At 35.0% G+C, this 24,665-nt stretch overlaps 1 protein-coding gene across 1 annotated transcript; it reads left to right on the forward strand.

Moving 5' to 3' along the window:
• The first annotated feature begins 1,587 nt into the window (after positions 1-1,587).
• On the forward strand, positions 1,588-11,042 carry Ufl1 (UFM1 specific ligase 1). The gene has a single exon (XM_081725528.1). It carries the CDS (start codon positions 1,904-1,906, stop codon positions 4,259-4,261), a length of 2,358 nt encoding a protein of 785 aa, XP_081581654.1. The 5' UTR covers positions 1,588-1,903; the 3' UTR covers positions 4,262-11,042.
• The last annotated feature ends 13,623 nt before the right edge of the window (positions 11,043-24,665 follow it).

Raw genomic sequence — 24,665 nt, forward strand, 5'->3', positions numbered from 1 at the left:
TTCGTTTTAAGAGAGAAGGGCCGCCCACAGGAGGGATGAATGGCGCAAGTTGTGCCATCGAGAAAAAAATTGGGGAAGAATTTTACTCTAATGTCGAATAAGTAATTTTGCTGTCGTCAGAATAACATTGGAACACGATGCGATTTTTTTTTTTTTTTTTTTTTTTTTTTTTACATCTCGAGAATGAATCCCCCTACCCCCTGCTTAGAAACTCTATGAATGAAGTACGGTACCGCGCAAGTTGCTATATGAAAGGATGGGCTGGTCGGTTTATCGCTTTGTGTAGGTAATTTACCCATTTTCTGCTGGGAGCATTTATTTATTTCTTATTTATACCATGTACGACACTTAATAAGTAATGCTGTTCAATTGCTACATGATGTATAATAAATGAATTAATGATAATATTTTGTATAGTTTTCTGTTTGTGCGATTACATTTTCCAGGGCCTGCGTTAACCTGAAACCAGCTCAAAAGTGGCATCACTTTGGGGGGGGGGGGGAGTGCGCCATCAGCTTTGGGGGGGATGGGCACCCCTGTTATGAATTATACTGCCGATGCATTTTCGACAAATGTCCGCAATCTCTGCCACATGTTTTGATGATATGCTCCAAATTTCAAGAATAATGTAATGAATTTTATCCACACATTCCGGAACAGTCACTGTTTTTGTTCTTCCTGGACGTGGAGAATCACCTGATGAGAAATCGCCACAGATCAACTGTGTTGGCAACTTTTCATTGGCCACGGTTGAAAGTAGCCCCTTGGACTTGATTCCGCGCTAGGCTTCGTATTTTGCACCAATATTTTTAACACATGATTTGCATAGCGCTGCGGGACTGCATTCCGTGGCAGTTTGCGCTTATTGAAGAAAAAATTTCGTTTTAGTTTGTGGCAATAATCATGGCTATTTTTATTCATTTATTCTTGTCTTATGTTACACTCTCTAATTTTTGAGATAACAGACACGAAATAAGGAGTATTGGGTAAGATAAACTAGCACATTCCACAACGATTAACGTGAATACAGAATTGGCGATTTAGTTTTCGACAATTGGGATAATATAATGACACTTCCCAGTATCATTCCTACTAGTCCTTGGAAAATTTGTGTGCCGCATCATAAAGCCGAAATGCAAAAATCAATTATAACATGTATAGCAAACTCAATGCCATATTTTGAGTAAATCGTTACGGAATGAGACCGCATAGCGTTATGCATACTAGCCTTAATTAGACATGCAGAGCGTAAACTAATGGAAATAAAGCAAAACTCAATTATAACTGCTTTGATGCTTGTTTCAGTAACTAAAAACGCAGAATTGACATTGCGTTGTCGTAAAACGATACGTAATGTGCCGGTTGGTCTCATTCTGTGTTTCCTTATTATTCGCAGGAGCAAAGAAGAATTGTTTCAGCGAAGGTGCTACCATACATTTTCAGTGAAAGAAGTAATCAAATTTTTTAGATCGCTTAGTTAGCAACCTTGACTTACTGATGGAAGGTATGTGGCAACCATAGTAAATTAAAGCGTAGTATAAACACTGCAATCCATATTTTCAAATTGAATTAAAGTAGAAGCAAAGCTATTAGAATACACAAAATAGTGACGCTGTTGTTTGAGTATTTATATTGCATATACGGATCCACTAAGTATTACATTATTCGGTATAAATATATAAATTTAATAGTAGATGGCTAATATCAAGTGAACTGCCGACAACTATCTACTATGAAATTCTACATACTGTGTAGTGCTAGCACTATTCCATATGTTTCGAGATTATGTTCATATCGTGTTTTCTTGTGTAAATTGCTTATATCAATTATATCGTTAAGAAGAAATTGTCCTCCGTGTGTGTGTTAAGTGTGGTGTATATCGCAGTAACGTAGAACTAACAACATGACAACTGTAGAGTGGGAAGAAGTTAAAAGACTAGCAGCAGATTTTCAAAGAGCCCAACTAAGCAGTACAGCACAGAGACTGTCCGAGAGGAACTGTGTAGAAATAATTTCGAAACTTCTTGAATTGAAACGTCTTGATGTCGTCTTTACAACAGACGGGAAAGAGTACGTAACTCCAAATCATCTGATAAAAGAAATACGCGACGAATTATTTCTGCATGGGGGTCGAATTAACTTGGTTGAATTATCACAGATTCTTAATGTTGATTTAAGTCAAGTTGAAGCTAGAGCAGCTGAATTTTCACGTCTTGAATCTAAGTGTAATTTAGTCTTAGGCCAACTTATTGATGAAATATATATAAACCGGATTGCTCAAGAAATTAATGAAAGATTAGAACAAGATGGACAAGTTAGTGTTAGTGACCTTACAAGAGTGTACGATTTACCAAGTGAATTCCTTCAACAAGTCGTTGAGAAACAGCTGGGAAAAATTATTAATGGTCAGCAAGATAAGAGTGACCCGAGAGTAATTTTTACTGATGCTTTTGTAGCCCGTAATAAAGCTTGTATTCAGGGAGCTTTAACTGCGGTGACGAAACCAACACCTGTAACTGTGTTTTTAACTCAATGCAACATTGAAGAACGTCTTTTTTTCTCGATAGCAGAAAGCCTGTTCGGGAGTAAAACAATCGCTGGAAGTTTAACTGGAAAGCAGGTAGGGAATAGTATATTTGTTCCATCCATTTACACGAGATCGCAAAGTGAATGGGTTCATAGCTTTTACCGCCAGAACGGTTACTTGGAGTATGACGCTTTAACAAGGCTTGGAATATCAGATCCACATGGTTTTGTTAGTAAACATTTCCCAAATGAAAATCTGGTGGTGTTGTCATCCGGTGCAGTTGGAAACGCATTAATAGAACAGATAGAAGCAACCGTAGATGAAGCATTATCTGGTGGTAGCTGGGTTGACATTATGCCTAGTTTACCATCCGTCTTTTCTCCAGAAGATGCGGAGGAGATACTAAAGGAGGTTGTGAGAAGGAAAAAAAGCAACGTACAACAGAAATTTCATATTTTATGCAGCACAATTATTATAACGGAGACAATGATTCAAAATATTCTGAAAAGATTAGAACCATTAGTACAGAAGAAAGCCGAACAGGCTGTTGCATCGGGAAGTTTTCTGCAGTCGCAAGTGGAAAGTAAAGCAAGTAACACCGTTGTCCTAGAAGATGTAAAACCCGACAAGAAGGAAGATAGAAGGAAAAAAGTGACCGCTGGTAAGAGTGGCGGAGGGACACAGGGTAGAGAAACAAAGACTAAGTCTACGAAGAAGAAAACACGGGGAAAGGTGTCTGAGGTTGTTGACGATGAGGATGTAATTTCATGTGGGAAAAACCAGAGACAAACTGGATTAAAATTGGAATATATCACCATACCTGAACTTGAAGAAATTCTGGGTGAAGATGAATCGCTACAGGATAGTTTTGAAGAATTCGTGTCCGAAATCGCAACATACATACATAAATCGATCAATAAATCCTGCCATGATACAGCGCAGAAGATATTCGAATCTACCATGGCATCTTCGGCTCAGTCGCGAAGAAAGACACATGGCGAGCTTCAAGATAAAATAAATGCAATGATATCAAACGTTCGATGTTTTGAGAAAGGTATTAAGCAGTTTCAAAATAAAGACCATCAGGAGTTATTGACAAGACACTTACTGAAAACTCTATGCGCTGAAATAACGAATGAAATCTTTTTATATGTTATTCAAGAAAATATGGTTCAATATGAAAGTAAAACTCTAACATCCGAGCTTAGAATGAAAATGTTGAACGAGGTGCCGAATGAAGCTAAAGATGCTCTTTTGAAACTTCACAAATCAGTCTCTGGGACGTCAATCGAAGATTTCTTGAGTGCAGTTGAAGTAGCTATTGGGCCTGGAATTTGTGATATGTTTATAAAGAAAACAGATAAAAAGAAGGAGAGACAGTTACTTTTAAGTCATAGACAGGCTTTGCTCGAGCAGATTTCAACAACACAGGATCCTGCTTTGACTTTACATCTTGCTACTTTGATACTTTTCCAAACAGTGACCCAAACTATGCTCCATGCCTCAGGTCGTTTTGTGCCTAATATTCTTGTGTTCCTTCAAAGTCATCTTCCAGAAGAAACTTATGCTTCTCTTCTAGGGTACCAGGATTTGGTTATGAAGCTTCTTACAGCGGATGATAAAGAGGAAATAAGTTCAGAAATTGCAGAGAAACTGAAGGAAGAAATATCTGCAGTTAAAGATATTGCATGTACATTTAAGAAATCTTCCGAGAAAGTGCAACGGACCGAGTGATTTGTGTGTGTGACAAAGGTTTTTATTTATTTATTTTTTTTTTTAATAGGGTTATGTGTGGGGTGTGTTCATCAATCAGTATCGCTTCTTTATGATTTCAAGACAGTTATTGTATATTTAAGTTTATGTTGACCCGTATTTTATGGAACATTATGGCTATACAGTGAAGGTACCTTTAATAAATAGATATCTACTTATTTCATATCTGTTACCGTATTGCGTCTCAGTGTTCGGTGCAGATTCAGTGTATGTCGGATTAGATTTCAAATGTTTTCCCCTATCCTACGCCGTTGTGAGAACATTATCTAATTGATGGTAACGAAATTAACGGTAGGCAGGGATGAAATCATAATGTAAGGTCGCTAATAGATTATGGTATCAAGGCACAGTTATTATTATTTTCAAGAAATCATATGGATCATTATTTTTGTACCGACTTAAATTTAATCTGCACCAATTTTTTATATAAATTGGTGTAAAGCAATATGGAGTGATGCATAAAGTTAAGATATTGTAATAACTACAGAAAATTAAATTAATGTTACAATGAATGAAAAAGTATACGGAAGATGCGAATTGTATCTTGCTGTGAATATTGCACAAGAAAAGTGGGAAAGAGTGCATGTAAAGTTTGAGATAATACGTCACGTGAGAGAGAAAGATGTAAAAGTATTCATAAATTATCTGTTGTTTTTTTTTAAAATTAATAATGATGATACAATTATTTGATTGCTTTCAAGTTTATATTGAAATTATATTAAGCACTCTGACCAGCAAAGATGGTATTCAGAACAGCCATAAGAGTGATATTTTAATTTAGTAATAGTTTATGCCTTTCTGGTACGAAGTCTCGTTCAATCCGAGGAACATATGAATTTGTAAGGGTTATCATTGTTTGAGTTTTTTTTTCCTTCCACTATCATTGTTAACTTATATTACTGAGCATAGAGGGAATGGTCATGAAATATTGAACTAAAAGTTTTTATTCAATGTACCACTTTCAATGCGTTATAAAATGTTTCATGCAATGTTATGCCCTTCTGATGGTTAATGAAGGTGAATGCTTATGCAAGAGTTAGTAAAAAAAAAACGCTATGTAAAAAAAAAAAAAAAAAAAAAAAAATCCATGCAGACTCTGTGGTCCACCACAAACGGAATGGGGGAGAAATATTAAACGTATCTAAGAGCAGATGTGATGTGAAAGAGAGGTTATGAATGTCTTTTTGTAATTATGTGTAAAGTTAATAATTCCTGCTTACGAAATTGAACATTTTGCATAAATAATCCTGGCTTTAATTATGATATTCTTTTCTAAATGCAGTGTAAATAGTAACGCATAGTAAGAAATACGTGCAATATAATTGTAATTTTAAATTGGTATGATTCTCTGTAAGTTGAATCAGAATTGTCAAATGTATTCAACATTATGTACATTGAATACATTCTGTGTTTCGAAATGTGTTTGCAGAAAACGGGGGCGTAGACTCAGTGGTAGAGCGCTTATCTCTGATACGGGGTGTCCCTAGTTCGTTCCCAGTCCAGATGAGTTTATAATCCACAACATTGTGTTTGTGGAGTTTTGACATCCTAATTTTCCAGTTCTTTCAAAGTCATCCACTTGAGTTAATAATCTATTTCCTTTAGGCTATGGGGCATAAGCGTTGTACCTAAAACTAAGAAATCCTTTCATTTTTACATTTGCAAAGAAGTGAGTAAACATATTGAATGATGGGATTAAATGTTTAAAAAGGAAGAAATTAAAGAAAGGATTATATAAATGGTTCCCTTCGTAACTCTATTCTGCGTGTCAACATACACCTTTATTTTTCTTGAGGCATTTTGGGGTAATGGTAGAGCGCTTACTTCTGGTGCTAGTGGTCCGTGGTCCGTAATGATCCCAGACCATATAATTTCATGTTGTCCGTGAGTTTCCTCACGGTCTCCAGCTTTCTCTCCCATTTTTATTCCATTTTATTTCGTGTTCATTCACTTCCATTTATCACCCACATACAGTACTTTACCCTCCTGGGACGCAAACCTAGAGATTTCTTTGCATTTCTAGTTTTCCTTTCGCTTCTTAAGACTTCTCTTTACTGCAGAATGAAAGCGTCCACTGTGGTGTTATATTGCAGGCATTGAATCAACTTCTGTAATATTGGATGATAATACTGTTGGGTATACTTAGATATATGGTAGATATATATTTAAAACCAAATTAATTACTCTAGTTTCTTTTGAGCTCCTCCTTGGCTAAGCGGTTAGCATACGCGCCTTGGCGCGGGAGACCCGGGTTCGATTCCACGTCATGTGGTTCGGATTCCACGTTAATCAGTAGGTCCACGTCTCACATAGCCTCGCTGCTGAAAGGGACGCTAAACTGAAATTCAACTCAACTGTAGTTTTTTATTCTGTTTGTGAACCAATATAATTAAGTTCCATTTTTTCCGTTTATAATTGCAAATTTTGAATTAATTAATCAGTTATTATTGTCTGTATAGCCGATTTTTCTTTGTATAGTCAGTCTATTTATTTAGCAGTCATGAAGACTTGATATTTTAATTCTGATGGATCACAACTAATAAAAAAAATAAAAAAAATGGAATAAAAATGTGTCCTTTGCGAAATTTATAAATGTTTAAGACATGTTGCAAACGGAGGTATTTTATTCTGATATTCTCAAGAATTGAATTTCTAGCGAAAGACATATTGAAAATAATAATAATAATAATAGTAATAATAGGAGAATAAATATGTTACTTTCTGGAGGAATTGGTCATTTGTTATTTGTAGCAATATTTCGAACATTGAGATGCATTTTCCTACATGTTGAGAAATGAATGTGATGTCTTGCAAATATCTTTAGTCCGTTACTTTCCCAAATCTAATTTCTAAGCTCTGTGTATTTATTATATTGACAAATTTAAACTATCGCTCCAGTTTCTCTATAGATGTGAATTTAATTTAATTTTACGAAGAGCGAAAAGATGCGTTACTGGACTGAAATGCGAACACGGGTCTCCGACCTACCATGCTGCAGACTGGGTAGCGTACTATTTAGCGTATCGGCACGATAAGGCGGAGATCCAGGTCTGCAGTCGTGTATTTTTGCACTGTATAACTACTTGTTTAAAACAAATTTCACACTTGCAAATGTTTAATATATCATATTGAGGCCGATCAATGTGTGTATATTCGGTAAGTCGTTGAAGAACAGCAGGAAAATGTTTGAAATATTGTGATATTCAATATAGTGCATCAAACTAGGAGCTCTTTTTCGTTAAGTTGTTGAAAATGAAATCTTCGATCTAACGTCCCACGATTGTGCTCCGAGGCAAAAGCAGACTGTGATGATGAGAACGAATGAAATGGTGGAACGTAAAAAGTGGGAAGAAACGGGAGAACTTGGTGAAAATATATGCACACTTTGACTACCGCAAAGTTCACTTGACACGAATTGGGATCGAATCAGATCCCACGCTATAGAAGTGAGCTTTCTACTACTGAGCCATAGCACCTGCCCTTGTTAAATTGTTGATTGATAGAATAATGTTCGCTGCGTATTATTTCTAGTAGCAAGTATTCAATTCACGAAGCAGGCGTATGTAGCAGATCTTGTTTCTGTAACTTATTTGGCATCAAAACCTTGCAGGAAGGACATAAAGAAATAATATAGGACGAATTAAACATTTTCATTGCAACAGAATGTAACTTTTTTTTTATTTTATTTCTGTATTGATTCTTGCTAGTTCTGACCTTGGCAGTACAGACTGTAATTCTGAGTCCAAGAATAGTAGTAAATTGGGTGTTATTTGTTGCTATACAGGACCATAACATATGATAAATGGAGGAAATGGTAAATTCTATATCTCACCAATTTCTCTATAGTATATATATATATATATATATATATACAAAGCGCAAAAAGATGCACGGACTGCATCGGGATTCGAACTTAATGCCTGAGCCCCGACTTCAAGAGTGATGAAATGCATGGCTGGTTGTTCAGTGAGTGGACGGGGCAGCGTACTGGTTAACTCATTGGCATTTTTAGCTCGAGATCCACGTTCAAATCTCGGTTCAATAGTGCATTTTTTTTCTTTTTTGTATATTATACAAGTACGTTTTAAATTATTTTCCTATTCGAAAGGTGAGAATTTTGTTAAAATATGAATGAACATGTACTTGGATATTACTTTGATCTGTTAAGAGTTATGCTCCAATTTCAAAGTTTGTATTTCTTCAGGAATTTGTAGATAAATATATATGAAAGAGGTTTTATATATTTCAAACTAAGAAAATAAATTATATAATTCAGAGTTACATCAATAAATTATTAATGTATGCGTTGCAAATCCACAACATATTTTAAATGATTATAATTATTACTTTTACTTCCTAAATGTTAGATCAATTATGTATTCACTGATCTAAAAATCATCTATTCACTGATTTTATTATTATTATTATTATTATAAATCTAAATATGAACTCAACTTACAGAGAGGAATTCATTGATTTTGAAACATGTTATTAATAGTGAATACCACAAGAATACATATCACACTAGGAGAGAAACTTTACAGTTTGATTTCATTGATGTTCAAGTGTTATCTGAATCTACTAAGTGAGAGAAAAAAAAAAAAAACATATATATCCCTAGGTATATATGTAGGCTTCAGTTAGACATGCAGAAAAGCCGTCTTCTTACAGCGTGGATTTTTTTTCATGAATAACTGGGTTTTGGTTAAGAAATGTTTTTTCTTTAATTTTTTCTTTTGTATGATTTTATTATTTGAGTACCACCTTTGTTTTCCTGTAGTAGATTCTACAATTAAAAAATCGTCTTTACAACATTCAGTATTTGCAGTCGCTCTTAGAGGTATGCAAGAATGAAGTCACATCGGCAGTAGCGGTTAAGCAGGCTTTAAAGCCCCTGCCCCCATCGCAGAGTCGCCTCCGGCGTGTGGGGCTGTAGTGATGTTTTATGTTAAAAGTATCCTTGAAATTCTAGTATTAGATGCTATCAATCAAACAACTGAATGTACACTATGGTGAGTCTAGTATTTCTGTACCGACTGGTGGGAAGAATTAGAATTATCAGTGAAATCTATAGTTAGGTGGGAGAGGCAATGAAGGCATGAAGTATACACTTACGAGAGACAGAAGTTGTAAATAACACATTTAGACATAGTGAAGATAAATGACAACTACTTAAAAGAGATACGAAAAATCTGATAAAATTAGTAGTGGCATAGACTGGAATTGCCTGTATAGACGTCAATGACAAAACCATGAGAGTGAAGTGGACATGAAACAATGGGTAAGAAAACAGACTACCAATTCAAAGAGCAGTAGTTCGAATCTATACATGGAACTTTTTTTTAAATTTATAACCTGCAGAATTTGGTAGGTGATGCCCGACTAAAGTTTTAATCAAGGTAGACATGCTATTGTTAACATAGGATTGTGACGATGAAAATTAAGTTTGTATTATCATGAATATAGCAGATAATTAAAATTAATACGGGAGGAAATATTTAACTTAGTCTTTTGTTCTGTGAACTTTTAAAACATTTCGAATCTATTACTCCAGACTTTAGGGTGATTTTTTAAAATGAATTTATTTAAGTGTGTTTTTCACTTCGGCTATATAAAAACGGGACCTACAGTTTAAAATGGGTTCCTAAACGTTCAGCCGCACCAGGAACCGAACTCAGGATCAGGCTTATCAACTGTGCAATGAAACTAGTTACTATAAAGGTCTCCCCGCCGCCGAAATTCATGGCTTACAGGTCAGAAAGTGTTTTCGCAACTGTAAAGTCCACAAAGTTTTGTGATAACTTTTAAAGTTTTCATAAAACAGCGCTTGGGCACCATATTTCACAGAGAAACATACAGTTACTTTAAAGTGAAATTTAAATTACTACAGGTACGAGGCAAATATGCAACAGATTATTATCCATTGCATATTGATTTGGTCGAGTCGAGACTTCCAGTTTCCTATATATTTTTAATCAATGCGTATGAGGACTATTTTAGCAAAAATAAGAAAAGGTGTAGGTCTGAATCTAATGCCTTCGTAATGCGCTCGGCTGACAGAAAGGAATGTTCCATGCATTTCAAATGATCTTAATCTGTTCTCGCGCAGCTGGTTGTGTAATGCACATTCATAAGGGGTCATGTATTTAAATGCTTGAATTATTCTATTAGAATCTAATATGAATTCAGTTTACAAAACTAAATCCATAAACGGTCATTCTGAGAATCATATTAGTTTAATGCGGTAGTAAATGTCAATACGTTTGAAATAGGAATCTTGGTTGCGATTTTGATTTCTCACCATCAAATTTTAACGGCACGAATGTTCCTACATAAAATATCCTTTAACTCCTAAAATACCACTACTGAAGTTCTAGTGAGCTTCATGGCTAAGCGGTTAGCGTACGCGCCTTTGGGATTGAAGACCCGGGTTGGATTTCCGGTGGGAGCTCATGTGGTTAGGATTCAACGTTAATCTATGTCCCTTCTCCTGTAGCCTCGCTGTTGAATGGCACGTTAAAATCAACTCAAACTGAAGTTTTAGTTTATTCATAAATTGTAGATGTTAAGTTTGTTCCATGATAGAAACTGCCTCCTACCATTTTCGGGACAGTTGTTGCTAACAAACTTTTATTAAGACATTTTATTCGTTGAACATAATTTTAATAGGTCAACAAAGAATGCGTTAGAACTAGAAAACACTCTGTGTGCATCAAATTGTTCTTTTTATTTGACGTCGAATGATCGATTTTCTTTGATTCTTGGTTTTCTTCTCTCTTCAGAATATACAGATCAATCAAATGTTTTTTCGTGCTATAATGAAAGAGGAAATGTGGAATGTTCTGTTATATTTTTATTAAAATTGAAATTTTTAAAGTCCAAAATTTCTCAGGCAAAAACGCCGTGGAAAGGAACATTTTTTTTTCTCGAGCCCTTGCATTTCTAATCTGAATATGGTTAAAATAAATGTTGCTGTTTTAAGAAATTGTTTTTGATTCGAGGCATCTCGAAAGTATGTTTGAAGTTTTTTAATGACTTGAATTTTATTATTTATTTAGTGGAGAAATCAAATCTCAATGATTGGCTAAACTGGTTATCCAATTTTCGAATTGCAGCAAAGTTTTTAGTTGTGTATAATCTTGGATACAGGTTAGAATTCAATTTTGTTCTCGTGTATATTGATTATATGAAGTGTACGAAAATGATATATCAGTTCTTTTATTTTTATCATGAAGTTTAATGTTGTTTTACTTACAACTCAACCTATGCTCTAATAAATAATAATAAAAAAAGTATATTCAAAGTATAAACAGTTTAGCTACAACGAGCAATAGCTCATAGAGTGAGTTCTGTTCATAGTCCGTAAGTTCATTCTTACTGTTTCAGTTTGTCTTGCATTATTAGTCGAGGGCTTACTTCACTCTACAATTCTCAGACTTTTGCCCTCTACTCTAAAAATTCTATCGTTTGTAGTGTTACCAAACGCCCTTTTTCTGTCTTTTCTTCTTCCTGATAAATACATCTGGGCAGCTTTTCAAAATACAGTGGTATGTCCAGGGGAAAAAAAAAAAAAAAACACATAATCCGAGCAATGATATTTATTACAAGTAATCTTTTAAATGAGCTTGCACAATTGCCGAACAGAGTCACCCGCGTATTTAAAGACTAGAGGTCTTGGGCCTTATGCAGAGTCGTTCTGAAGCGTGATTAGTGTCATACTAAAGTGTTCGACTACCGTGTTTCATGCAGTAGTCAGATTTTTAGTATGTCGCTAATCATACATCAAAACGACTCTGCATAAGGCGGCTTGTGTTTAGAAGTTGGTACTCCTGATGTAATATGACTTCACTTGTTTCATGTTTCAGCTCCTCATTGTTTGCATTGAGTTCTTGTTGCCCTGTTGAGAGGGAAATCCCACGACATAGAGAATTTTCTCGTGGAGATAGCTTGAGGGATTATATAATGAGAGCCTTTTCTTGACAACCTCCTTCAAGAAGTAGTAGGATTTGTTCTCCAATCTTTATCCATCATTGTTAAAATGATTCAGCAGAATGAGAATTAAACAATAAATAAAGCAGACCTATGTAAGAAAAATTGCATCAACTGAAGAATACCCCTTGTTATCAAAGAATAAATATTATAGTAGTATAATTTTATTTTTTACAGATGTAAATTTATTCATTGAACTAATAAATTGGTAGTCGTAATGATGTGTGGTGATATCTAACGATTGTTTAAATCCTTTCTTAGATCGTTTTGTTTCAAATACCAATACCTAAAATGAGGTATCTTCTTTTTAGTTACATGAAATTTGGTAACCCTGGGCCTTAGTAAACCCTGCTTTCTGACGAAAAAAACCCTGTAAGATTGTATTTAATCTTAGAGGAGTAACATAAAGAGATTATTGAATGTACAATTGAAATGTTCAAAAACCTTACCTAGAGCGTCCTATTATTTATTTGGCCGAATTGTTTCAGCGGACGCGGTGGCTCAGTGGTAGAGCGTTCACCTCTGGTACAATGGAACCCTGGTTCAATCCCAGCTCGCGCCAAGTGAACTTTGTGGTGGACAAACACCGTGTGCTTAGGTTTCCTCGGAGTTCTGCCGGTTTCCTTATTCCACTGTTTCTGATCATCACTGTCTCCATTACCCTAGCCAGCCTAATCGTGGGACGTAAAACTCAAAGTTTTCATTTTTGTTTCAGCGAACAGACTGTCTTCATCGGTGGATGGATGCAAACTTCAGAACACCTCACATTATGGAGTTACCTTAATCCATTAATACTGTAAACTATATACAGATGACGTGATAGAAATCCTGAATTCATTGAATCGAAGATAGAAGTATCTTGTTAAAACTTTAAACGTATGAATAAGTATGAACTTATGAAGGTAATAACTGCTGCTAAAACACAAGTCTTCCAATCTAAACCTTTAAACACTAAGGAAATAATAAATTGAAAACCTTAGTCGGATTATACGTTTTAGTAGATATAGAGACCACTTCAAAGTTCTGTAGATTCGTGTTGGTTATTATTAATATTTTCGGTTACAAGTTAGGAAGATTTGTGTAATCATCGCACTTTGAAGTATGTCTTTATATCTACCAAAAAGTATAAACTAACTAACGTTTGCAATTTATTTTTCCTTAGTGTTTAAAGTTTTACTTTGGAAGAGTTCAATGTTTTAGCAGCATTTGTTTCTTCCATAAGTGCATACCATCGTGTCTTCAAGTGGTATTGCATCACAATTTGCTACAGAAAATCATAGAATTGCGATACAAAAGAAAGATTATATCGCATTTTGCGATATTACTATAATTTATTACTGAAATTAGCTATTTCGACCTAGAAAACAGCTTAATATTATTTTCCCTGTATGATAAAAGGGTTCGCTTGATCTCATAGCTGTGATAAATCTCCCCTCGAAATCCAGACATTTACATTTAGGACACCTTTGTTTCTCAATAGGACACACGCATACCAGTCCACTGTGGACTAGACACTAGAGTAGTGGAGAGCTAGTGGTAGAATTTACGACAGGGAGACAATATGCATTTCGACACTTATAGCATATGGAATTTCCAAATGCAAGACCACATTTCACTTTTCGGAAATGAGATAACTAGCGAAATGATGGGATTTCAGCAGTACTCCTCTGTCGTCCTGTTTCAAGTTCTGGAGTAAGGAGTTTATAAATGGCATATTTGCATAGTTACGAACAGTGGACCAGAAATGGTCGCTATGTATTTTTGTTTTTCACTCAAATGGCATGAGTTGTGCGATTGACAATTTAAAAAATGAAAAAAATTAACTTGTTCTTGGCATCCTTCCCCGTAGAGTATGGATTAGGAAATTAATAATTGAGCGCAATTAAGCTATTTTGTGTGTATGTATGTATGGATTCAATATTTTAATAAAAAGCTCCGTATGGACATATTTAATACCAAATTAGGCAATTTGTAGAGTAACAAAGTTAATTCGAGAGAAAGAAAGGGCTTTTTCCCTCCATTGTACTTTTCATTATTATACACGTTTGTTATATACCAAAAAAGTTTACTTTTATTTCATGTTCACATACAACAATAAAATAAATAAGTAATTTCCATTTCCATGCTGCCGAAAATGCAATGCAATGCAAATTTAAATTTGTATAGCAAATTGCTACACATAAAAAAGCATTTGAAAGAACTTGTGGATATTTATTCATATGTCACTCATACTTTTCACTACAAAATACTTTAATCTTCAGTTCAAGGAATTCGGGATTTCTGCCATTTTATATGTTTATAACTTTTAGTTGGGATGAATTGGAGATGGCTCTATAATGTGGTGTGTTCTGCATCTTAAGTTTTTACTTTTCCACCGATGAAGACGGTGATTGTTCCCTGAAACTGTTTGGACAACTTAATGATTGAACAGTTTAAATAAGTTTTTTCAACATTTCAAAAGTTGTATGATTCGGCAGAGTAGTAGAATTTTGTTAGTTACACAGCTTTCGAATATATACAGCAGGATGATCGGAATAATTTGAGCTAGAGGAGGGAAGACTATAAATTGAATTTAGTATTCACAGAAGAAAAAAAGTTAATTTTATCTTGTCGATATTTCGAGCAAAATGTTGCTTTTTCTCTGGGTTTTTTGTGGTTATGGAACTTGCCTGACTATATCAGAAGAAAAGTTCTATGCTCTCAAAGGAGTTTTGTAGAGTTGAAAAAGAATATTTTGTTAATCTCTCCATATGAAATTCACTATTTGAATGTAGTTGGCAACCTTCTTCTCAACAAAGGAGAACATAATTTTCTTCTCCGTGAACAAAGCTCCAGGAGAGTGAAAATTGCAAGAATTATTCGTGAATCAGAACTCGAAGTGAATCTCCATAAGTTGAAATCATTGTGTCTGTGCGAACAGAGATGAGAATACACGAGTGGGTTCCATAGACCAACGTTTCTCAAAATTCTCTTCAAGTGGGGACAACTTATATTAGTTCTCAGTATTCTACGGACTATCCTACTCTTGCTTCGTTCGAAACTGAATTTCTTTCTTTTTAATCACATACCACATATAGCAGTATACTTATATTTTTAAAGTGGTGTTATTAATTAAAATTAAATTCTTTTAATTTTATATTGGTACTAATTGTAGAAAATACACATTAATATATTTTTAAAATAATTAAAAACTATCCATTTTTTAAAATAATAATACATATAATTTGTTAAAGCTTTATCTTCTATACAAGAAACGTTTCTAAAGTAAGGTCTGTTTTACAATACAAATATATAAATTTAGGAGATTCTAAGTACAATGTGTCCGCAAAGTTGCGCAACCCAAAGTTTGATTGCGTTTGATTGATCTTTTGATCTAAGATTGATAAAGACCTGAGACTTGAAACAAATGTAAGCATGTTCTATGTAGATATTTTCGAGATCATGACCAATGCTGGAACTTGTAACGTTTTTGTGTAGTAACGGAAGAAACTAGCGTAGGTGTAAAATAATAAAAAAAAAAAAGTGCTAAATGAAGAAAATCAATATTTAGTTGCAGAAAACTAATTTCCTACGGGTGAATTCCTGTGTGTATGTGCAGTAGACATCAACATTTATCCATTGGTGCGAAAATGTGACACGGGTGATGCAATGTTGCCATATAAAAGGGCTATTTAATGCAAGTCCATAAAATGGGTGTTTTGTTTTACAGAAACGCGGCCCCTATCAAAACTGTTGTCGTAAAATACTGTGACAGATGTGTTTTAGGTTAATTAATGATAAGCAATGAGAATTTGCATATAATTGATACCATGAATTTTTATTCAAAAATTTGCAATATCGCAGAACATGAAGCTTGCTAAAAATTCTTTGACAGCATGCAAATGGTGACTCATCTGTTTTTACGATCCTTGCTCTACCGCACACACAAGATCGTTAGTGATTACTGGGCAAGTTCCAAAAACTCCAACTTAGGATTTTAAAAAGTGTTTTTTTAAGATTTTATAGGTTTATTAAAAAAAAAAAAAAAAAAGTATTCAGGATTTTATGTTTTACATTACAACAAAAGACATTTTAGTCATTTATTTATATTTTAGCACTTCATTGGTTATTTGACATCTCAAAACCTACATTTTAATATTATATTAGAGAACTTTAAGCGAACCAGTCTTGTACAGAATAAAAGTAACTTCCCTTTCCTGGAAGTGTTTCTGATAGTTTAAATATAGTACAGTTTAATCATAGTCTATTTAAAATTACAATCAAGCTAACATATATTTCTTTCAAATTTTCCTATATTCGAAGCCTTGTACATCATAAACATCATATCATTTTCCTAGAATTACACTGAGGAAGAAAATATTTTGGGTTATTGTGATTCCGATACTTTTCACGTTACTGGATAGCAAAAACAAAGAAAGTAACTTCATTTTCTGGAGCGGCATTGAACAACAGAATATTTTGAAAGATTCAATAAACATATCCTATTTAGATCTATAACGAACTTACTTTTTTATTTTTTTTTCCCTTAATTTTTCTATATTTGAAATCTTGTACAGCACAATCTTGTACTTTACTTTCCGAAACCCATAGTGAAAAAGAAAATATTTTGAGTTATTGTGGTTCCGGTGTATTTTTCACGTTACTCAATAGCACAATAAAAGGAATCATTTCACTTTTTTGGAGCGCAATGAACACTAAAACATTTTACGTAGGTAGTTTACGTAAGCATTGTCTGTATAGAACAACAAACCTTTTTTTTTTTTTTTTTTTTTTTTTTTAATATTTGAAATGTACGATACAAATATCATTTAACTTTCCTAAAATTATATTGAGGAGGAAAATATGTGATTTCGGTACTTCTGACGTTACTGAATACGACTAACAAATGTGATTTCGGTACTTCTGACGTTACTGAATACGACAAACAAATGAATCATTTCATTTTCTGTTCTCTTTCTGAACAACAAAATACTTTGAAAGATTTTATAAGCATAGCTTGTTTATAACTACAACAAACCTATTTTTTTTATTTTCCCACATTTCAAATCTTGTATACAGTGGCGGCTAATGTTAGTGTTGCAGCGTTGCGCAACGACCAAAGTATTTCTAGAAAAAATATTATTAGCAATAGTAATAAAGAACAGAAAAATACTTTCTAATACTCCCATATATACTTTAAATAACATTTTTTTTTTTTTTTTTTTACTTCTGTAACTGTCCGTTTCGTTAATCCGTTTTAAAAAGCGAAAAATAATCCGTCAAAGAGTCTCTAATTTATATTGTGTTGCAGCGAGCATACAACGACCAGATTCCTTCAGCGCGGGAATTGGAGCGAATGTTAAGTCTCCTTTCCCCTATCTCAGAAGTTAAAGAGTCTGGTCGTTGCAGTGCTTCTGCAACACAGCACGGTTTCCAGTGAATGAGAAGGTTTTTCGCACTAATATAAGCTTTCTGAATTTTATTTCACTAGCAATTAACAAATGGAATTTGTTTTTATGCATTCATATTTTTAAATTACGGTACTTATACTGAAGCAAATCAATATAATGGCAATTAAAAAAAGTGATTGCAGTATTACAAAATAAGAAAGAAAATATGTAGCAGAGCAGAAATCAAATGAAAGTAGATCCGCATATACAAGTTAATTCTTAGCTTATATAGATAATGAAGGTTTCTTTTACAGTAATTTGTGAACCAAATATCAATAAGTCAATATGCAGAATCCCCCCCCCCCCTCTGTGGATAGTATTTTAGTATATACATATCTTTAATAAAATAAGTATATTTTATACTCTTGATAAAACTTCATGGTGGGGAACGCCACATTGAATTTGGGACTAGTTAGCCATGCTCAGAGACGTAGCCATGGAAGGGGGAGGGGGCACCGGGTCCGGACCTCCCAAAAATTTCGAAACTTGACTAACATTTGTAGACTTTCCTAACGAACTATACTTGTTTAACAGAGAAATAATTGATGTATGCTAAATATTTTATTTTACGCCTGATCATGAACTCTTTCTTTTCTTATAGAAATAATCGTTCTATCATTTTTTCTAAAAATATAGGTGACAGTAATTAAGAATTACTTATCTTTTCGGGTACAGTATAAGACAGAATCGTTATTACGTAGACGTATTGGACCTTCCTCAAATACTTTGGACCCCTCCCAGCTAACATGTTGTTCCTACAATATGTCACATTCTTATTCGTACACATCTTAATTTAAAAGAAAACCACTATGTATGAAACATAGTGGTAGTAAAATTGACAGCAGATTGCTGGAGGGGTGAGGTAGGACCATGATACACATACCCAGTGCAGAAAGGGGTCAAAACAAAGACACATAGAAAGGCAGAAAAGAAAAACATGTGAGAACTCCCGAATTTACGCCACATTGTTATTCGTACACTTGGACATAGGTTTACATTTCATAGGCTAAAAAGGAAAGAAAACAGCAGTAGAACACGAGCATAGCTAGTGTGATGTACACAAGAAGGACATCAACTGCCGGTGTTAAGCGTGGTGTTCAGAGTAAGATAAACCTTTCAAAAATGGGGAAGAATAAAGAGCTTGGAGAGAAAGTCAGAGAGACAATCATAAAGCTAGCATTAAGGGGAGTGGTCGTTAAGAAAAATAGGACAATTAATAGGTAAAAGGCACACAACAGTTCAATATGTAGTAAACAAGATTAAGTATAGTGGTTCAATGAGAAATAAACCAAGAAATTCGAAAAAGAAGAAGTTAAGTGAGAAGGACGAAAGAATGATTGTGAGACAGGTGAAAGCAAATCCCCGACTAAGTGCTCCAAACGATAATAGAATGTGCTACAGGTAAGAAAGTAAGCACTGAGACGATTCGTCGAGTGCTACACAAATACGGCTAGCACGGTCGAATACCCCGAAAGGAGCCATTCATAAGTCGTAAGAATCGTAAGTTACGATTTCAGTTTGCTAAAGAACATGTTGAAAAGAGCCAGGAATTTTGGAACATTGTCTTATGGTCAGATGAGACTAAATTAATCTCTTTGCGTCTGATGGGGTCCACAGGATGTGGATAAAACCCAATTCGGACAACAATGTTGTAAATACCATACCCACCGTAAAACATGGAGGTGGTTCTATTAAGCTTTGGGGGTGCATGTCGGCAAAAGGGGTTGGTAAAATTCAATTTATTGATTGTATAATGGACAAGGCTATGTACTCGATATTCTTCGGAACAATGTTAAGCAAAGTGCAGAAAAATTGGGCATGCTACCAACTTATATGTTCCAACATGATCACAATCCCAAACAGGTATAAATAGGGACTGGTTAATTTGGAATGTACCCAAACAATTGCACGCCCCTCCCCAATCCGCTGACCTTGACCCCATAGAGGATTTATGGGCTTATCTGAAACCTAGGGTTCACAGTAAATAAGTTTCGTCAAAAGAATATTTAAAACGGGTGGTGACAGAAGAATGGGGCAAGATCAGTCCTGCCACATGGACTACTCTTGTCAGTTCTATGCAGCGGCGATGTAAGGGAGTTACTAAAGCCAAAGGCTACGCTACAAATTATTAGTTATTTTGTTTTTTCATAAAAGTGTTTCTTACATGCAGTGTTTATATCTAACTGTACGAATAACAATGTAGCGAAATATTGCACATCTTAATGTAGTTACGCACGCATTTTATATTATATTTATTTGTACATTGTTTCTCTGTATCTGTAATAACAAACAAGTGTTTCAGAAGTATTTATATTCAAGCAGAAATATATTTCCTTCGTTTGTTTATGCGTACCGCTCTATTTTCTTTACGATCACCATGTGTACGAATACGAATGTGACATACTGTATATCTGGTGGGTTTCAAGGTTGCTTTCCAGAACGTTGATAAACATTGTTTCGCCTCATGTGGAAGTATATTGTGTTCATCGTGCATTGCATAACAACCAAGACGGATGATTTGGAATCTAGTTTTTTTTTTTTTTTTTTTTTGTTTGTTTTTTAACGCACACGTGTGTGTGTTGATATATGAATAGGGTTGCCAACTCTGTAAAATAAAAAACCGGCACTTCCTCAAAATTTTGTATGATATAGGTCTCAGCGTGAAGTATCTCTGTTCAGACCTATCCATGGAAAGGAAATGTACTATCGTGAACAAAAGTGCATTAACACATATTCTCTATGTCCTTAGAACATTCACTAATAAGCTTAATAGATACATTGTGCTATAAATGAGAAACTGAAATTGATCAATTGGCATTGACCAATTTATTGTATTTACCAGTAACTACCATTCCTTTAAAATTATCGAAACAGATGAGCAAAAGTATAATAATCTTTACCTGATAATTTTGGATTTGGAAAATGAAATTCTCTTTTTAAGCATATAGTCTCTACTTCAACTATGGGAAATTGCTTTAAGAACTCCTTTTCCACTCTTAATAAATCTATAATATTCCTTGAAAGTAAATTTCAAATTTTCCCTGATACAGTCCCTGTCATCTCTAAAATTTTCTAAACAGGTGAACAAAATATATTAATCGTTGATAGACGGTGAAAGGTAACAGTTTTGAGTTTACAGAATGACAGTTACTTTTCAATATCTATACTTCGAACTAGATACAAATTTGAAGAAAAAAACGGTTATAAAGGGGCTGGTGAAAATTTTGTACCCGTCACCGGCTTTAATCAAAATAACAGCAATTTTTCCGGACAGGCCAATGAAAAGCCGGTCAGTTGACAGCCCTATGTATCAATATATAACATTCGCAATTCATATACCAGTATCTCGTTTGCATCAGCTATTTTGGTTATTAGTTATTAGATTTAATTTTTATTCTGTGTGCTTTAATTCTGTACATAACCTACAAATTCTGAATGAATTGCATACCATGACTTCTGTAAATAACTTACAAACAAAAATTGCCCAGCTTCCAACCGAGGAAAAACTTACAATTAAGGCTTAGACAAAACAAGCGAAGTGCAATTCAGGAGAGTGTTCGAAAAAAAAAAACGGTTTAAATTTACAGGACATCTTATGGCAGTAATGTATGCACTAGATACATTTCCACAATTTATTTTAAATTTTCCTAGATAAATTGTGAATAAAGCGTGTTCAATGTACATTTTTTTCATAACATTAATCTCTGCTACGAACTCTCTTCAGTCTACACTGAAGAGGAATTTGAATTATTGTCAGGGACTAAGTTTGCTATTATGAATTGTTCACAATAATCTAGAAAAAATATTTAGTGAATCTACAAAGCTTCTGAAATCAATATTAACTGTACCTATGGCGTCTGTAAAAGAAGAAAAGTTTGTTTTCCACATCAAAAAAAGAATTGACACTTTCAAGAAATTGAATGTCCCAAGAAAGGTTATCACCATTGGTTATGCTTTCCATCGAAAAAGACCTGACAATAAGAATACTAGAGTTCAACCAGCATGTATTAGGCAGATTTGTTCCAATCAAAGAGAGAAGAATGAACTTACTAATTAAAAGGTGATTAATCGTATTAAATGTTCTGCATTTTTATTGTTTAAAAACAGAATTTTATTTAATTTAACATGTTACATAGCATTTGCATCTAAAGTTATGCTGATTAGTCAATGAGTCCATTTTATATCTTCTGTCTCCGATCGTTCGTACTGCAACACCCGAAACAACAACCCACCGGCCGCCACTGCTTGTACAGCTCAAATACCACTTCACTTTCCTAGAATCATAGTGAGAAAGATAAATTTTAAGTTACTGTGATTCCGGTAATATTCACGGTACTGAATAGCACAAACAAAGGAATCGCTTCACTTTCTGGAGTGACACCAGACAACAACTCGTAATTGTTTAAAATAGAATTTCGACAGTCTACTGATGTAACTTTTTTAGTATTAAGCATAGAGAAATATATTCATATTAATACATTTTGGTGCGTGAGCGCAGAAATGTCCCCTTCATGAAGAAATCCACACTTAAATTTGACCGCTTCTCTGAAAGTATTGGTAAAGTAGCATGAATGTTGTGAATATACACTGTGTACATTTACTGATGACTCGACGTGCTAGCTGGGAGGCTGCTAACAATATTGTACATAAGCCTACTACTGAACTACATTGGACTATCAAATACATTACTGTTTCGTAAACACTGTGTGTCACAACGACATAAATGAAGTTCCCATTGCTTTGATATTTCTTGTATATAGTGAAGGGATTAGATATACGAACCCAGAACGGTCTTGGATTTCCTTCTTCACAGTTGAGTTGATTGTGAATATAATGTCCCTTTCAGCAGCGAGGCTATATGAGATATGGACCTACTGATTAACATAGAATGCGAACTACATAAGCTCCCTCCGGGAATCGAAGCCGGGTTTCTTAACAGTTGATACACTTACACATGTAAATATATATTACTAGCGTCAATTTCCCGCTTCGCTGGGTTAAAATAAGAAAAGTTAGTAATACGTTCCAGTAGTCAGTCACTTTACTATTACTGAAGCGCTCTCAAATCGAAAGAAACAAAGAAAATATAATGAAAAATTGGAAAATAAGAAATCCATTTAAAATGAAATTAAATCTTTAAGTTTTACGTCCTACGGTTATGCCGGCTAGGCTAAAGAAGACGGTAATGATGAGAAATGAATGAAATAGAATGAAGAAAGTAGGGGAAACGGGAGAACCCCGGGAAAACCTACGCACGCGGTGTTTGTCCACCACAAAGTTCACTTGGCGCGAGCTGGGATCGAACTAAGGACCCCATACAAGTAATCTATACTATTAAAAATTAAATATTACTATTGTGGACTGAATTTGGATTGAAACGAGAGTGAAAATGTCAAAGTCATCTCAATGATCACGAAAACTATGGATTTTACACTAATATCGGTAATTTTCGATCGTTTTTATATATCTTTCCTCTCCTCTTCCCCAAGTTGTGGAGGTGAATTTGGAGTTAAACGGCATCAGATGTGTCACTGTTCATCTTAACGACCCCGAAAACTGTGGATTCGACACTAATATCAGTGATCATTTTTATATATCCCCCTCCCCCAAGTTACGGGACTGAATTTGGCTTTAAACAGCTTCAGATGTGTCACTGTTCATCTCAGCGATCCCGAAAACTATGGATTCGTCACTAATCTCGGTCATTTTTGATCATTATTATATGTCTCCCCCTACTCCAAGTTGTGGGGATGAATTTGGATTTAAACGGCATTGAAAATGTCACTATTCATCTCTGCTAACCCGAAAACTGGATTCGGCACTAATATCGGTCATACTTAATCATTTTTATCTTACCTTCCCGTAAGTTCCACCGTCAAAGTGAAATGATAAAAACCTCCCAGGCCTAAAGCTCATCTACATTGAAAATTTGATCGAGATCGATCGGATGGTTCAAGAGTTGTTACGTCACAAACATAGTCACTTTCATTTATATATATATATATATATTTGGTCTAGGAATTAATTCGTGCGGGTCGACAAGAGATGGCGCAACGAACGGAGCGTCCCACAGTTCCGTGTATCCACACATGTGTTGCAAACCCCTGTCATCGCGTATCGTTCGTAGTATAGGGCAGTGGATTAAAGCGTCAACAACACCAGTTTGTAGTTAAGTGAACATGGCGCAATTTGTGCCTGATAAAGTGTTTTTGCGGGGTGTCCTGCTGCATTACTTTAACATGCAGAAAAGTGCGACTGAAAGTCATCGTATTTTGGTGGAAGTGTATGGTGACCATGCTCTAGCTGAGCAAACGTGTCAGAAGTGGTTTGCACGGTTTAGAAGTGGTGATTTCGGCTTGGCAGACCAAGAGCGAGCTGGACAGCCAAAAAAATTTCAAGACGAAGAATTGACAGCATTGCTCGAGCAGGATTCGTGTCAAACGCAGGAACAACTTGCAGCAGCATTAGGCGTTGATCAAACAACAGTCTCCAAACGCTTGAAAGCCATGGGAATGATTCAAAAGATGTCACATTGGGTTCCACATGAATTGAAAGACAGAGACGTTGAAAGACGAAAAACCATTTGCGAATTGCTGCTTCAACGACAGAGCAGAAAGGGGTTTCTGCATCGAATTATTACGGGTGATGAGAAGTGGATCCATTACGAGAACCCTAAACGAAAAAAGGCCTGGGTGAAACCAGGTGAACCAGGTCCATCACAACCAAAACGAGATATTCACTGTGCAAAGGTTATGCTGTGCATATGGTGGGATATGAAAGGTGTGGTGTACTATGAGCTGCTGCAACCGGGTGAAACTATGAATGGAGAACGTTATCGACGACAATTAATGCGTTTGAAGCAAGCTCTGGCCAGAACACGACCAGAATGGGAGAACAGACATGATAAACTTATTGTTCAACATGATAACGCTCGCCCACATGTCGCA

The sequence above is a fragment of the Thermobia domestica genome, chromosome 9 (genome assembly GCF_964235325.1).
Source record: "Thermobia domestica chromosome 9, izTheDome1.hap1.1, whole genome shotgun sequence".
Taxonomy (NCBI): Eukaryota; Metazoa; Arthropoda; class Insecta; order Zygentoma; family Lepismatidae; genus Thermobia; species Thermobia domestica.

Excerpts from the sequence above, each read along its gene's own strand:
- Ufl1 (XM_081725528.1), top strand. The coding sequence starts at position 1,904 with ATGACAACTGTAGAGTGGGAAGAAGTTAAAAGACTAGCAGCAGATTTT.